This window comes from Chaetura pelagica, unplaced genomic scaffold (genome assembly GCF_000747805.2).
Source record: "Chaetura pelagica isolate M959 unplaced genomic scaffold, ChaPel_1.0 scaffold2, whole genome shotgun sequence".
NCBI lineage: Eukaryota > Metazoa > Chordata > Aves > Apodiformes > Apodidae > Chaetura > Chaetura pelagica.
Window position 1 is genome coordinate 3955801 of NW_009952796.1, and position 15583 is coordinate 3971383.

At 37.4% G+C, this 15583-nt stretch overlaps 1 protein-coding gene across 1 annotated transcript in view; it reads left to right on the forward strand.

Moving 5' to 3' along the window:
* Positions 1–11172, forward strand: part of MARK1 (MAP/microtubule affinity-regulating kinase 1) — a 31794-nt gene extending 20622 nt beyond the window's left edge. The window contains exons 12-18 of the mRNA XM_009994753.1: positions 1–16; positions 1001–1194; positions 1896–1996; positions 4092–4253; positions 5063–5317; positions 8115–8159; positions 10214–11172. The exon at positions 1–16 is cut by the window's left edge and continues 1 nt beyond it. Of these exons, the coding sequence (XP_009993055.1) occupies positions 1–16; positions 1001–1194; positions 1896–1996; positions 4092–4253; positions 5063–5317; positions 8115–8159; positions 10214–10568 (1128 nt within the window). The 3' untranslated portion in view covers positions 10569–11172. The remainder of the gene's footprint in view (positions 17–1000; positions 1195–1895; positions 1997–4091; positions 4254–5062; positions 5318–8114; positions 8160–10213) is intronic.
* Positions 11173–15583: the final 4411 nt, after the last annotated feature.

Genomic DNA, 15583 nt, shown 5'->3' on the forward strand with positions numbered 1-15583 from the left:
CGGTTCAGCGATCATGGTGGGGATGACATTCCAACAAGTAAAGTAACATACCCAATTCCAGCCTGAATGTGCAGTGTTTTGTGAACCTGGCTGGTCCACCACTCTGTGCATTTGTTGTGTATCTTATCGTGCTCCCCTGTGGTGTTTTTGTTTGTATCAACATTTCTGTGGTAAATCGGGGTCAGTGTAATTTACAGATTTAATGGTTTTGATTTGTTACTTGTTTGACTCACTAAATAAGAGCTCGAGGATATTTCCTGTTTGGGAAGTAATGGCAAAATATCGGTCTGGATCAATTCAAAGGCTGCAGACTGTTATGTTTATCAGTACATTTGAAGTTGGAGCCAAATCATTCGTTTCTCGGAGACAACCATTTTGCTAAGTGTTCAGGAAACATTTTCCGGTGAAAGGAAAAAGGAGTGCATATTTAAAACATTAAATGAAAAGTGTGTTGTTGGTTTTTCCAAAAAAGTAATCAATATTGTGAAGATCATCAGCTGATGTAGTTTTATTTCAAGGGAATGTAAGATTCTACTGATTAAGGATTCGCCCCAAAGCATTTTTAAAGTATGATGAGGGGGAAAGAACTTCAATTTTTCCAATAGCTCTAGGGTTTTTGGGGAAAAAAGATCTTTGGCAGTGTTTAGAGGAAAAGGTACGTGGCAAAAAGAACTGACAAAAATAATTTGAAAAGTATCCTCTTCTTAATTTTTCATAATATTGCACAGGTTTAAAATAAGAATTAAAATATTCTTCTAGATGTATGTATTAACATGAAATTGGAACTAGTTCTGAACTCCAAATTGGTAATGGAGAGAGAGTGGGTAAAAAGAGAGTAGGCTGTCAAAGATTAATTTAATAGGTTGGTATATGTGCCAAGTTTGTGTCATGGTTTTTCAAGTACTTTTTTTGACTCAGGGAATTATATTTAGACTATTTTGGGCAAGAGAAATGCAGCTATTATTTTTAGGTATTTATTAATACTGTTTTTATTTGGCAGTTGGTCCTTCGATTCCTCCTGCTGTGTCATACACAAAAAGGGCTCAGGCAAATAGTGTGGAAAATGAACAGAAAGAAGACTGGGACAAAGATGTCTCACGCAAACATAGCAGCACTACAGTGGGATCCAAAGGAGAGATGGCTGCAAGTCCACTTGTGGGTCCTGAAAGAAAGAAATCAACTACAGTTCCCAGTGTGAGTGTCTGTGCTTTGGGGTTGTTGTATTTATTTTTCCCTATTTAAACTAAATCTGCAGCCTAAGGTTACTACAGACATAATGGTTACTAAATAAGCCACTCAGTCTATTTCTGGTAACTTTCACTGGCAGACAGAAATGGGCTACAGTAGTTGTCTTTTAAAATAAACCTTTCCCTTCCCCCCCACTTCTTCTGACAGTAATATAACAGTAAGCACAAGAATATCTGCACTTGGGCAAGCTGAAGATCTGTCAAGACAAGAAGTGGGTATTTAGGGAAAGAACATAAAAACAGAGCCAATATGGAGTGGTTTTTTTCTGGTTTCTAATTCTTGTGTATCTATGAGGAAGTCAACTTTCCGAATCAGAGACAAATAATTCAGTAATATATTAGTACAGTAATAATATATGGGAATTGGATAATAATCTTAGCAAAGCAAGAGTCAGCACAATGAAATAGCCCTATCTTTGAGCATACTCTCAATGGTACAGTAATGATAAGGTGAATGAGCAATTGGGAGAATACAGCTTAGGCTAGAAATAACTTGTGTCAACAGATTAACCTAGCACATTTGAATACTTTAAGAAGGTATACAAATACCTGAAACATTCTTTTTATTTGCTTCCAATGCTTACATTTTTGTACAACATAATGTATAGTAGAAGAAAGTATTTAATTTTAATCTTAATTTTCTTCTAGAATAATGTATTTTCTGGTAGTGGAATGACAAGGAGGAACACTTATGTTTGTGAACGTTCTTCAGATCGCTATTCAGCAATACAGAATGGGAAGGACAACAGGTATTCTTCAACTTGTCTTGCTTATTAATTTGGATACAAGAACTGAGGTGTAGAAAAAGCAGGTTATGCACAATACCATTTTGAAGCGTGGTGTGAAATATGTGAAGTATGACTGTATGTTTTTGTTTTGGCTTCCACTGCATTTTCTATGTTTGTGATTAAATTTATAACTAAATGTGTACATCTGCCTTTGCATCTTTTTATGAAATCACATTTATTACCAAAGTTTGTCTTCCAGCAGAGTAAAGTAACTACACTCACATCTAAGTAGGCAGTTCTGCTGTGGTGAACTTCAGATGTCACCGTCACAGTGTTGTCTGTCTGCTCCTTTTTCATTTCTCCTAGTAATGACAAAGTTGAATTTTTTAAGACTTGTTAATCCTTTTCCATATAATTTTGTGGCATAAACAATATTTTGGTGGTGATGGTAACCAATTTCTGTTTGTGGGATGATAATTACACTCAGTTTAGTATGTTTTGTTGAACGCTATTGTATTTAACACTGCTACAGTTACGTCTTCTAAAGTAGGTTCTTTGTTCTTCTTTGGGGTTATTCAGCCATGTACCTGACTGAAAAATAAAACAGTTGTATAAACTGGATTTTTTACATTTTAAAGTAATAGCTCATATTCTTATTTTCTCAAGCTATTTAAATAAAACAGTTAAGGTAAAATGAACCAGAAAATCCCTAGCATGAAAGAACATGATCTACTAAACTAGTTGGTTTTCTTTTCTGTCTTAGAGTTGGAATTTTTCAATGATACAATTAATTCTGGAAATGGGGAAAGTATAGGGCTGCTGTATTAAGAGCAATTGAACAAGTACAACTATTTGAATTGCTTTAAGGAGGTACATTAAAAAGCAGAAAACTGATTGTCAGTATTTGTTTTCAAAGTATTAGGTAGACATCTTCAAAATTATAATTTCAAACTTTTCTGTATAGTTTAAAATATTTGAAGAAAATTTGTAGCAATCCTTTTTTAAAGAGAAAGAAGATAATGCTTTTTAGATTTTGGTTTAAAATATATACCAAAACAATTTTTCTGATCACACGAAGAATAAGTTTTTCTTTCAATAGATTTAATACCAAAAATCTATAATGAGAAGGGATTTTATTTCAAAATTTTTAATTTTACAATTTTATATTCCCTTTTTTATAGTATTGAAAATATAGACAACTCTTAATCCCTCTTCCTTTCATCAGTGCAATGAATATGCTCAGCTCTTTGAGCTTATTCTGAAAAAAAGAAGAATTTTATTTTGAGTTGTGCATTTGCCTTTCCTACAAAACATTGTGTTGCATTTGAATTTGATGTAGCTGAACATCTTGTGTCATTTAATTATTCATCCAAAATCTACTTCTTTGGTATAGGTATTACTTAGCTTTGGGTCTGTTTTTGCTAATATATTATTAATGCATTTTACTTTACACTTGTAGAGGCAAAGCTGTAACTTGTTTTCAGTCATTTGACTTTGGTTTTAAAACTTAGTAACACAGTAGTTTTGCCACTACTTTTATCCCTTCCTTGGCACTTACACGAAGCAGAAATAAATGTATCAGTAGAAGAAACTGTCTTTTGAAAAGGTTGGCTTCACAGCAGTGCTTGGGGTAGTCCAGAGGAGAAGTATAACTTGATCCTTTAAAAACAGTCTCTGTGAAGTGATAATGTAACACCAATCCAAATGTTTCAAGTTCTAGTTGTGTGAGTTTTAACTGAAAATAAGGGTATTCACTTCACAAAAAGAGAGTCTATTTAATCAATCTTTTAAAGTCTTTTGAAAATTTCTTGTTTGGTATTTTTTACCACTTTCATGTACTTTTCATAGTCTTTCCTCGTTACTTTGAATAATGTGTGTGTAAACTTTGATCTTGGAAGAAGTGGAAAAACCTGATTTAACATATATAGTGATTTGATTAACATAATTTTCCCCAAATGATGTGTTCTTTACTTTAGCTGACTTGTTATTTAAACAGCACTTGCTGTGTTCTAAAAGAAAAAAGTAGTTGTTATTTTCCCTTTTTTCTGTGGACTTTTACACTAACTTTTCCCCTTTTCATTTGTCCCTCCTTTCTGCCTTGCTGCCATGGCAAAAGCCTAACAGAAATGTCTGCAAGTAGCACATCTTCTGCAGGCTCTGCAGTAGCTTCTGCTGTATCAACACGACCTCGACATCAGAAGTCCATGTCTGCCTCTGGTCATCCTATAAAAGTTACACTGCCAACCATCAAAGATGGCACTGAAGCTTACCGACCAAGGTAAGATATTGATTAATATTCCTTTAATGCTGTGCACTGTAAAAATGGTGTTGTTCGGTTCATGGTGTGCTTCAGTATGTTTGCAATCTATTCAGAACTGTCACCTTGCCTTCTGTTTCGAATGAGTAGTTTGCTGAAGTAGTGTGGGTACTACAGATGATTTAAGCCTGATTTTGTTCATCACACATTTGCATGGCACAGTTAAAAAAGTTCCTTGACTGCCTCCCTCTGGAAGCTTCTGGAAAACTTAAGTTGCTAAAAATTTAACTTAATTTAGACAGGCCTGTACAGCACAGACCACCATAAACTCAAATGAAATACTTAAATGTTAACCTCTTGGTTTTGTAGGTTGCTGGGCTCATTTCTATCTAAAAGCACCATCATATAGTTGCTCCTACTGTTAACTGCCCAAATCGCTTTATACATTTATGTGAACTAGATAATTGCTTCTTAAGAAATATCTTTAGTTTTTGAAGTGCTTGTGTGTTAAAGGTTTTGATGAATGTGTTTTGGCAGAATGGGTCTGGGAACACTTTCAGATCCTACTACAGGCTTTTTTCTTTGTCCTATGATCTGTATATACTTTTTTAACTGCTCTTCATACTTGAGTTAATTTGATTTTGCAATGAAAATGTCACTTGATTATTTCTGAGTATGAATCATAAAAGCAAATCAGCAGCAGATTCAGGTTGGAAAAAAAAACCCAACACCTCAAAAGCAAGGGTTTTCTTCCTATCTGAGAAATGGTTGTCAGCTGGGAGGTTTTTTTAGCATAGCCTTTCTCTTTATTTATGCTTCTGTTTTCCCAGCAGTGCAACTCAAAGAGTGCCTGCTGCTTCCCCATCTGCTCATAGTATTAGCACTACCACTCCAGACCGAACCCGCTTTCCTCGGGGGAGTTCAAGTCGAAGCACTTTCCATGGTGAGCAGCTAAGGGAGCGGCGCAATGCCACTTACAATGGACCGCCCGCCTCACCTTCACATGAAACCGGTGCTTTTGCACATGCTAGAAGAGGGACATCAACTGGCTTAATAAGCAAGATAACTTCCAAGTTTGTTCGCAGGTTAGTACCTCGATTTTTAAGAGAAAAAACAAATAATAAATATCAAAAAACCCAGCCTATCACTAGGGCCGTAAGTGCAAAGTCAATGAGTATTTCTAGTTGAAGTCTGAAGTAAATGTAAATTTAGATAGAATGCTGCTTGTTTTGTGCTTCCTTCCAGATCCTGCCTTGTTTTACTTCTCTGTGTGTGTTGTAAGCATTATGTTTGACCAGCTATTTAGCTTCTTTATCTTAAAGGAGAAAGAGAATGCTACTCCAAAGGTTTTTTTGTTCATGCTTTACAGCTAAAATAGAAAGATGCTACAATTAAGTTTAAACTAAATGAACGTAAATACCAAAAGCAGTGACTTTAAAATGAGTAATTATTTAATGGTAACAATGTTTTACTTTTAACTGGGTTGCAAGGGTTGTATTTAGGATTATTGTATTGCTGTGCTTAAAGGGAATCAGTAGTTACAAATTATTTCAGGGAATTCCAAAATGTGTGAATAAATGAGAAGTTTAGAAGTGAGCAGAAGTCTGGATGTCTGGAAATACTAATATTTTAGTATCATGCAGCCTCTAGGGTCGTGTTATCAGCTTCTTCAAATGCAAGTTCAGGCTTCTGAAAGAAGAAGATGCACACATCCCAGACCTGCATTCATTCCTGTGATGATGCTAACAGTAATAATACCGTGAGAAGAGGTACTGGGAAAGATTTTCAAATATAATAAATACCAAGTGACTGTTGACTTAGCAGTCACAGTAGATTCCCCAACAGGGGACTTCATTTTCAGTTTGCCTCTTTCTAACAGAGATATACTTACAATTCTTAATCCTATTTACAGATGTGTCCTTACTGCATTATTGTCAGCTTTACAACAATTGCATCTTACAAACCTCAATTTGCTTTGCAGAATTATGCTTTTATGTATTGAAATCTATTATTTGTGTGGCAAAGAAGAATCAATTTAAGGACAAGTTAAGCTACTAATTCCAAATTTGTAAGCAAAATACGAATGGCATAAGGTGATATTACAAAGGAAAGGAAGAGAGAAAGCTAAAATTGCAGCCATGTTCCTTATAAAATTGATTTAACTTGGTGAGCTGACAGTGCATCAGTGTGTGTCTAAGCAATACTGCCAAGATGACAAAAGAAAAAGTATGTGAATTATATCCTTTTTTCAGAAACCTGAAGATAAAGGATTATAAACCTCTGTTATTGCAGCACTTATATAATTGGAGGGGGAGAGTCTGCTTTCTGGTTTTAAAAAGAAAAAAAGTTACAGCAGAGTTAGTCAACTGTGTTGTCAGTATAGATCTCCCAGTGGGAGCAATAGTATTTTCTGTTAAGTAACTAACCAATTACAAGAGCACAGGATGGGTTTTTTTTGCATTATAGCTCATTGTTATTTGCAAGGAATGGTATATTGACTTTTTTTTTTTTAAGATTCAGATCAAAGTGTTTTCATGATGTTAAACTACAATATTAAAATTATATTGTAATCTATGTGTTTAGAATTAACTTATTATAAATTTATGTATTTTTAAATTACCTTTACTATAGAACATTTTCATACAATTTCCTATTATATTTTGTGCTGCTAAAATACATTTTCCTCTACAGGAAATCTTGTAGGGTTTTTGTTTGGTTTTGTTGCTGCTGATGGTGGGGTTTTTTGTTGGTGTTTTGTTGTGTTTTTTCTTTTTTAAACTTTGGACTGTTGTAGACTTCCAGTGGCTGGGATTACAAGGATGGAGTTTGGGGAGGGTGCTTTTCTTTTAGTTGGATTGCATAACTGCATGCCTTTTAACTGCTGTACTGTTCAGAAAATAATGATTTAAAGCATACTTTGATTAGAAGGTGTCATGAAAGACTCTTTATTTTATCTTGGCAGAGGTAAATGCCTTTTCTGGTAAGTATATAAAACAAATGCATAATGTGAATGCTTAATGAATAGGATATTGAAATGTTTTGTTTCAGTGGTTTATGTCAAATGGTACTTATCTTGATGTTAGTTACCGAAGTATTTGTGTTTTGAAGGTATTAATTAGCTACTTGAAATTGGGTAGTAAAATGTTTGTACAGCAGCACTAGGAACATACATAGGTGGCTTATAAAAATCGATGGATATTTTTTTAAGTTGCTTCAGACTAAAAAGGTGTTATACAAAATAGTTCATTGGTCAAGTACAGCTCTAATTCAAGAAGTTAAAAAAAAAGTTATGCTTAACCTCAAACTCACTACTAATCATACCAAAGTCAATGTAACAGCTGATTTGCTTAAGTTAAGCGGATGTTGAAGTAACTTTTCTAAACTCGGCTCCAAACATTTGGTCTTGCAAACTCTTAGGCACATGTTACCTTTAATTACTCAAGTGTGCTTAAGCATGAGCATGTACCAAAGTGCTTTCAGGACTGAAGTCTAAATGCCTTGCCCAGAAGGGTGCAGAGTGGAGCCCCCCTCAACCTCCCCAGACCACCTTGATCGACTGCTCCTCTGTGCTTGCTGGAATTACGTGTGGCCATTGCTCTGTCTGCAGTAGATTGAGAACAATGTGTTAATTTTACCATCAGTTTAAAAAACAAAAATAGATTTAAACAACTACATGTCAGAGCTGAAAGAAGTCAAGGTATCATAAATGAAAATTATAGCTGTGAAAAAGTACTCTTAAACAGTACTAGACTTGACATTATTATACTGATTTATTTTTATTTTTTTTGTTCAGTAGCTATTTAACATTGTTCTAGATGTAGGTTTTCTTAACTTTTATTTTTCACCTTTATCATTGAATCTCAACCTTAACTTTGTTTTGAGGGATCCAAGTGAAGGCGAAGCCAGTGGCAGAACTGACACCTCAAGGTGAGGAGCCACTATTAATACTTCGCTGCTAGGTCTTTTGCATCAAGGTTTTAGTTATTTCTTAAAGATTTAAAATCAGAATGTAAAATAGAATAGTGCTTAAGTAAACTGCATTTCCAAAATGGTTTTTAATATGGGGGGAGGGGGTCTTGGTGAGGTCCTTTATCCCTAATTTTTGCTTTCTTGCGAAGTATTTAATATAAAACTTTATTAAAGCGTATTCCTTTGAATATTAAAGCCCTCTGTAGGAGCTAACCAACCATTTAGGCCCTTAAAATCATGTTTTGGCTTATAAATATTTAATGGTGTTTACTTTTGGCTTCAGTGGAAAATATAGTATGCTTTGTGTCTGTGTGCTTATACATATATATTAAATTTTTACTATAGTTACATACTGTGTTAATTACTAAAGCTGCTGTTTGCCAGAAGTAAACACCTTGTAGTCTCTGAGAAATGAATGTCACTTTGCATTGAAATAAGTGACATTCAGACAAAAAGGGTGGTGACTGCTAAGTATTGAATTTGTATGGCATCTACAGACACTTTGTTAATAATAAAGCATTCTTTCATATGCTCATTTTCCAGCATATCTGCTCTTTTGCCATGTTTCAGCATTTGATTCTGCATTTTTGGTGTGCTTAACACAGTGCATAACTTTATTTTTATGCTCTCTAATGAACAGGCATTGTAGTTTGCAATTTTTAAACTGGTCACTTGCAGAAAGTATCCACTTAGTTTTCAAAACAGAAAGCCTTAATTTTTTTTAAAAAAGCAGCATGTTCTTAACAGGATACATTGTATAATACACAATGCATTTTATCCACATTAGCCCTTTTCAATTCAAAGTCTATTAGCTGTCGAATTCTTGAGGTGGAAAGGGAAAAGAGATTAATTAAATGTTCAAATGAAATGAAGTGTGAAGTTGCTTTCAGCTCTTGCTTTCACTGTCTAGCTTCCTCTACTTTTTGTCATCCTACAGTGTCTGTTTTTGGGCTAAGAGTCGTTTGAGGTCTTACCTTTGCCATGGTCTATCCCTTAATATCGATGTGGTTCTTTGGGGATCACACTGAAAGTTAAGTTAAAAATGCTTGTTTTGACTCCTCTCTGAATGGTGACAGTTTTATAATAGACTATCAAAATGAGAACAGCACCTTTCCCCGGTGACAGATGGAGAGTCATCAGGCTCCTTATGTACCTGGGACAACAGAAACAGTTGGCTGTGGAATTCCTTTAAAATAAACAGTGCTGTTTCTCAAAATGCTTTCTACAAGGAAATAAAGAATCTATTCAGTAAGAAAGTATCAAAGTAAGAACATTCTTTGGAAATTACTCCCTTGGAATTTTCTCCAAGCTATTGTATCAACTAGAATACTTTGTGTCTACATGTCACTCTTCATTCTGTGAAAAAGCTGCTGCCTGTGTACTCAACTGGTTGACAGACAAGCTGTTTATGAACAAATTACAATACAAAATTCTACTTCCATCAGTTAAATCATATTGTTATAAGGTCTTTTTACAGAGAGAGGTCAAAAATACATAATAACTGCGAAAGGGGTTAAAGAGGGGAGAGAATTAACTGAAGGGTTGTGAATCGCGGGGTAGGCTTTCTTCTGCTGCTGCTTTTACAGTATGATTTATGCTTCAGGATTGTGTCCCTCAACTTCAGTTTTGTTGGTGTATGGCATGCTCCAGATCATGAAATCAGCAGAACTTCAGTCATGCTTTTACATAGATTCCACTTTCTTTGGAGCAGTATGGAGTAACATGTCTGCTGCAGTTACCATTGCACATGTTGTCATCAGAACGTTTTAGAGCAGGGGTTTCCAAACTTGCTTTGCTTGTGTACCACCACAGTGCTGTTCCAAAGCACATGAGCACAGGAGGTGTTGCACAACTGTGCCAACAGTATCCTTTCAGCTCCTTGAATTACCTTGCATTTGACTAGTGATGTGTCAGTTGCAGTTTAGAAACCCTTGTTCTAGAACTGTATTTCTCTTCTGTCTCTTGGCTGCACTGCTTTTATTTTTGACTGCTCTGTATGTCACTTCTTCCAGGAGTGTTTCTGGGGAGCCAAAAGACAGAGAGAAGGAGGACAGCAAAGATTCGAAGCCACGCTCCTTGCGGTTCACGTGGAGTATGAAGACCACTAGTTCTATGGACCCAAACGATATGATGAGAGAGATTCGGAAAGTGTTAGATGCTAATAACTGTGATTATGAACAAAAAGAGAGGTTTTTGCTCTTCTGTGTTCATGGTGATGCACGACAAGATAGCCTCGTTCAGTGGGAGATGGAAGTCTGCAAACTGCCGCGATTGTCGCTCAACGGAGTTCGTTTCAAGAGAATATCTGGGACTTCTATCGCATTTAAGAACATTGCATCCAAGATAGCAAATGAGCTTAAGCTGTAAAGAGAACCTAGATTTTTTTGGGATCAGGGAAGATTCATACATGATCTACACTTTGAATGTACTGGTTACGCCTAATGTGATTGGCCTGTGAAACTCCCCATGTAGAAATTGCCCTTATTGCAATAAGGTTATACATAGTTATTCAGAATTGTAAAATTAAATCCAGTATGACCTATATTAAATAACTGTAGCTAAAGAAGTTATGTTCACATGTACAGGTAAGTATATAGAGCATTCTGTTCATTTTATGTTCATAGAGTTGTATAATAAAAAGATGACTGCTTAAATTCTGATCTTGTATAGTTGTCTAGATTTCTGCACAGAAATGTATGTTTGATGCTTTGAGTTGGAAAAGTCCTTCCCTGTCATTGACATTTTTGGTGGTTTTTATAAGTCTTACCTCTATTATGTGTTTTTTAAAAAACTTGTGTCCTGAGTCCAATGCACAAAAATAGTTTTCACAACTGTAGCATGACCATTTTTAATTATTTAAAGTTTGTTCATTATTTGAACCAAAAGTCGATGACTAAGTGGCTTTTGTTCTACACGAGACTGTTCCTGCTTACCTTTGGCTCTTATCCTTGTTATTGGACAGTGTTTAGTTGGGGGAAAAACCAAAACAAAACATGTTTACAGTGATGGCACTTAAAAGTTTAAAAACTTTGTTCTGCCTTGGGCCAGCTCAGAGCTGTGGGGGAACAGAAACCAGGAGTAAGTGATGTTCTGTCTGCAAATGACAGTGCTTACTCCCATGGCCCGTTAACAAATGTAGCACCAAAATGGAGAACCAGAATTATTTCATTTGAATATCATAGTATAAAATATCACGTCTTTGCTGCCTTCAGAATACTATAAATTCCATTTTATGGAAATATATTAATATTGGGACTGTTTAATAGCACAAGATGATCTCAAGTGTTGACCAATTGTATAAGTTAATAATACCACCTCAGGAATTAGCTTGGCTTTTGGAACATGTGCCCCCAAAGAGTACATGCAATTCCACATAATATTTTACAGCTAAACATACATTGTTTATAATGATAAATTGTTGATTTATGCTTTTGTGGTTGTACAGTTTGTTCCCATGTAACCCGTTTGTGTTTAATATTTTACTAGATTTCTTGTATTTATTCCACATCATTATGCCTGTAATGTGCAGCTTTGTAATTAGGCACTTGCCTACAGAAAAGAGAAGAAAAAAAACAAAACCCACTTTTTTTTTCCTTCATAATTAATGATTATAAACTATGTAAAACCACTAGTACTGGTACATTTTAATACTTGTTATTTTGTACTGAATTAACCATAGAGGTTGGTTGTGCAATGTTATTTAATGTCGTAATTACTGTAATATCAACATATGGGCCCCATCTGCACACTCTTGTGAAGAATAGAAAGTTCATTAAGAAACTGTCACTTTAAAAAAATAAAAATTAAAAAAAAAGCTGTGGTAAACTCTGTAACCCTAAGTTAGAAGGCTGTAAGTGTAGTAAATGTGCCATTCTCTAATGGCTTCTTGACTGAGATGGACTTTACATACTGTACTGTGATGTAGCTTTCCTATGTAACAGTTATGTTCGGAAATGGACGTGTATTGTTGCCTTAGAAAAAAGGGTGGTGTTTGGAAAGAAAGAACTGTAGCCCCTTTTTTTTTTTTTTTAATCTGATGTTCATTGAAACAAAATCTGATGCAAGTCATCTTGATTCACTGGTGCACTCTATTAAAACTTACTTGAACAGTTCTCATACTAAAATACTTGTTGTTTGCCCTTTATAAAAGCGCAGTAGTTACTGCAGGTAGCAAAATAGTCTAAAGGTGTACAGACATTGTCTGCTACATGGTGTGAAGTCAGGATTAGCATTGCATCCTTTTTGGGGTTCTGTGCTGTCCAGAAAGTATCAGAGGTTTAGCACTTCTTGGAAATGGGTGTTCAGGAGCTTTTCCAGAATCCAACAAAAAATCAGCCTTGGGAAGGGGGTTGTGTGTCTGCTCAATTTACCTATAAATGTCTATGAATTATCCTGAAAAATATGCTGCTGGGACCTCTTCAGAGGTCCTTTCCAACCCCTGTGATTCTATAACCATGATGTTAATCCAAGATCACATAATGTGGTCATGAAACAAAATCCTTTGCCTTTTTGGAGGCTTCAGTGGAAAAAATATAGGTCATGCTGTGAGATGGTAGATTAAGGACTTAGTGTCGCTTCCTGCTTTACACGCTTTGTTTTTACAGGACTAACTTTGCCCTGGATTGTTGCTGGTTTTCAGTGCTTCATATAACCAGAGGTGTATCAGTGTTCTACAAAACACAGACAACTTTTCAAGAAGACACAGGTTAAAAAATGTAGTTCAACTTTCTCATGAAACTTGGCACCATAATGTGCCAATTTAATATTTCTACAAATGGACAGTTTGAAAACATTATTTCCAGTAGCTGCCAGCAGTGTGGAATTGCCCCCATTCCCAAACCCTGCTTCCCTCCTTCCTTCTTTTGATGTGTTGGAAGATTAGCTGGAAATCACCTTACACTCTCCAGAGCAAAAACAGAGAGTGCTTCAGCCAGGGCAAGATCTGAGTTTGGAAGGTGTAGCCACACCCAAACATGTCATTCAGCTTCCCTGTTCTTGGCAGGAGTAAGAGGGGAAGACCCACAAGGAAACTTTTTCAGAACTGCTGTTTTTATTGTCAAGAGAAGCATATTTGGTGTGGAAATAAGACATTGCACATTGAATCCTCAATGCCTATTTTTTGGGTCACAGCATCATGGAATTGTCAGAGTTGAAAGGGACCTCTAGAGATCATCTAGTCCAACTCCCATGCTAAAGCAGAATCCCCTAGAGCACATCACTCAGGACTGCATCCAGGTGGGTCTTGAATATCTCCAGAGAAGGGGACTCCACCACCTCCCTGGGCAGCCAGTTCCAGTGCTCTGTCACCCTCACCATAAACAAGATTTTCCTCATATTTAAATGGAATTTCCTATATTCCAGCTTGTACCTAGTCCTGTCACTGGGAACTACTGAAAAGAGTCTGGTTCCATCCTCCTTACACCCACCCTTTAGATACTTCCAGGCATTAATAAAGTCTCCCCTCAGCCTTCTCTTCTCCAGGCTAAGGAGTCCCAGCTCTGTCAGCCTTTCCCCATGAGGGAGATGATCCAATCCCTCAGTCATCTTTGTTGCCCTCTACTGGACTCGCTCTAGTAGTTCCTTGTCTCTCTTGAACTAGAGAGCCCAGAACTGGATGCAGTATTCCAGGTGTGGCCTCACCAGGGCAGAGCAGAGGGGGAGAATGACCTCTCTAGACCTACTGGCCACACTCTTTGTTATACACCCCAGGATTCCATTGGCCCTCTTGGCAACAAGGGGACAAGGGTCCCTCTTACCGAGGAGTGAACTATATGTAATGGGTACATAACGAGGCAGCTGTTCAGGTACCCAACAGGTACATTGGAAGAATGTCTGGATTGAAATGCAGCTTGACTTCCACATGGAAGGGGATCACTGTGGCATTTTATCAGCATGGCTTTAACCTGAGAAATCTGAAAGACAGTTAAACGCCACATCATGTGGCAGTGACACTAAGCTTGTTAAGACATAAAACTTGATACCCAGTGTCATAACACCTAAGAGGTACTGGACCTCTTAATTGAAGTATGTGTTGTGGTTCCCCTGTCACCCTGCAAATGCAGACAGTAACTGGAGAGATGTGTTCTCTGGGGTTTTGATGGCTGACCTCAGGAAAACAAAGCACTTGTGTATAAATCTAGTTGGGGGGGAAAGGCCTGTCTCACGTGAGAAGACAGATTATCTTTCACTATCTTTGCACTTCTCATTTAGGGGCAAAGTATACATTGGGTAATGGAACTATAAATAGAAAGCCCAAACAACCCTTTTCAAAGCTCCAGATAAATATTTCAGGTGCTTTTTTTTTTTCCTTTAATTTTTGTCAAAGTTAGCTAGACCAAATATCCCATTTAAGAGCTGCTTACAGATTATTGTAGCTTTGTTTCTTTAGTTCTAAGGGCCATGCACAGTTTGTGGTAGGTGTCCATTTGGGACTGGGACTTGAAGCATAAAATCCTCCCCTGGTTTTAGGTCTCCACCTCGACTTTTTTGAAATTTAAATTAAAAACATGACGATGGTAATGGGAGCGATGACACCTTTAAAATAAAATAGGGGGAGGGAGGGACAGAGAACACTTTTACTGTAGTGAGAGACCTGAGGCTTAGCTCACATCTTCCACCCATCAGAGGTCTGGTCAAGCTCTCGGTGTCAGCTTTCTGGCTGGAGCTGGGATGATGATGAAGCATCATCCCTGGGGTAGGTAACTATGCTAGGTGCAGGATTTACTTGGTGAACGTTCAGGGAACATCTTGGGGAGATGCACTTGGGTTCAAACACTGTTCCTCAAGTAAAAAAAATCCACAGCAAAGGATTAGTCTGTCCCCTTATCGCACCTGCTTGTCCCAAGCATTTGTGTATGTATCACATGTTGATAAATATACCAACTAGTTTAATAAATGAGATTGATCCTCCCTATACAATTTTGCTTTGCTTGATCTTCCCCAGCTACATGAATGCTGCTTAGGAAGTGCAACCATTGAACGGCAGAGGTGTGTGGCTGCCAGCCTCCCCCTGCATCGGAGCAACAGACTTGCTTTTAAACGAAGGCTTTGGTACTCTCCTTTTTGTTCAGGGTAGCAGAACAGAGCCCTGCACACAGGAGGTGCCGCTCACCCTAGGCTGTAGGTGACACAGGTGTTACAGGTGCTACACCTGTAACAGAAGGATTCCAAGGCTTTTTCCCCGGGCGGGAGCGGAGCGTCATCTCCCGATCCCTGCTGCGATGCCAGGGAAGGAGCTATTTCAGCGTTTCACCGGTGGTCGAGCGGCGGTGGCGGCATCGCCCTGTCCCACCGTCAGCAGCGCGACGGGCTCCAGCCCTGGGCTTCCCGCAGCCCCGCGGGTGTCTGTGCCGGGGCCGGACGGCGCAGCCCGACCAGCTCTC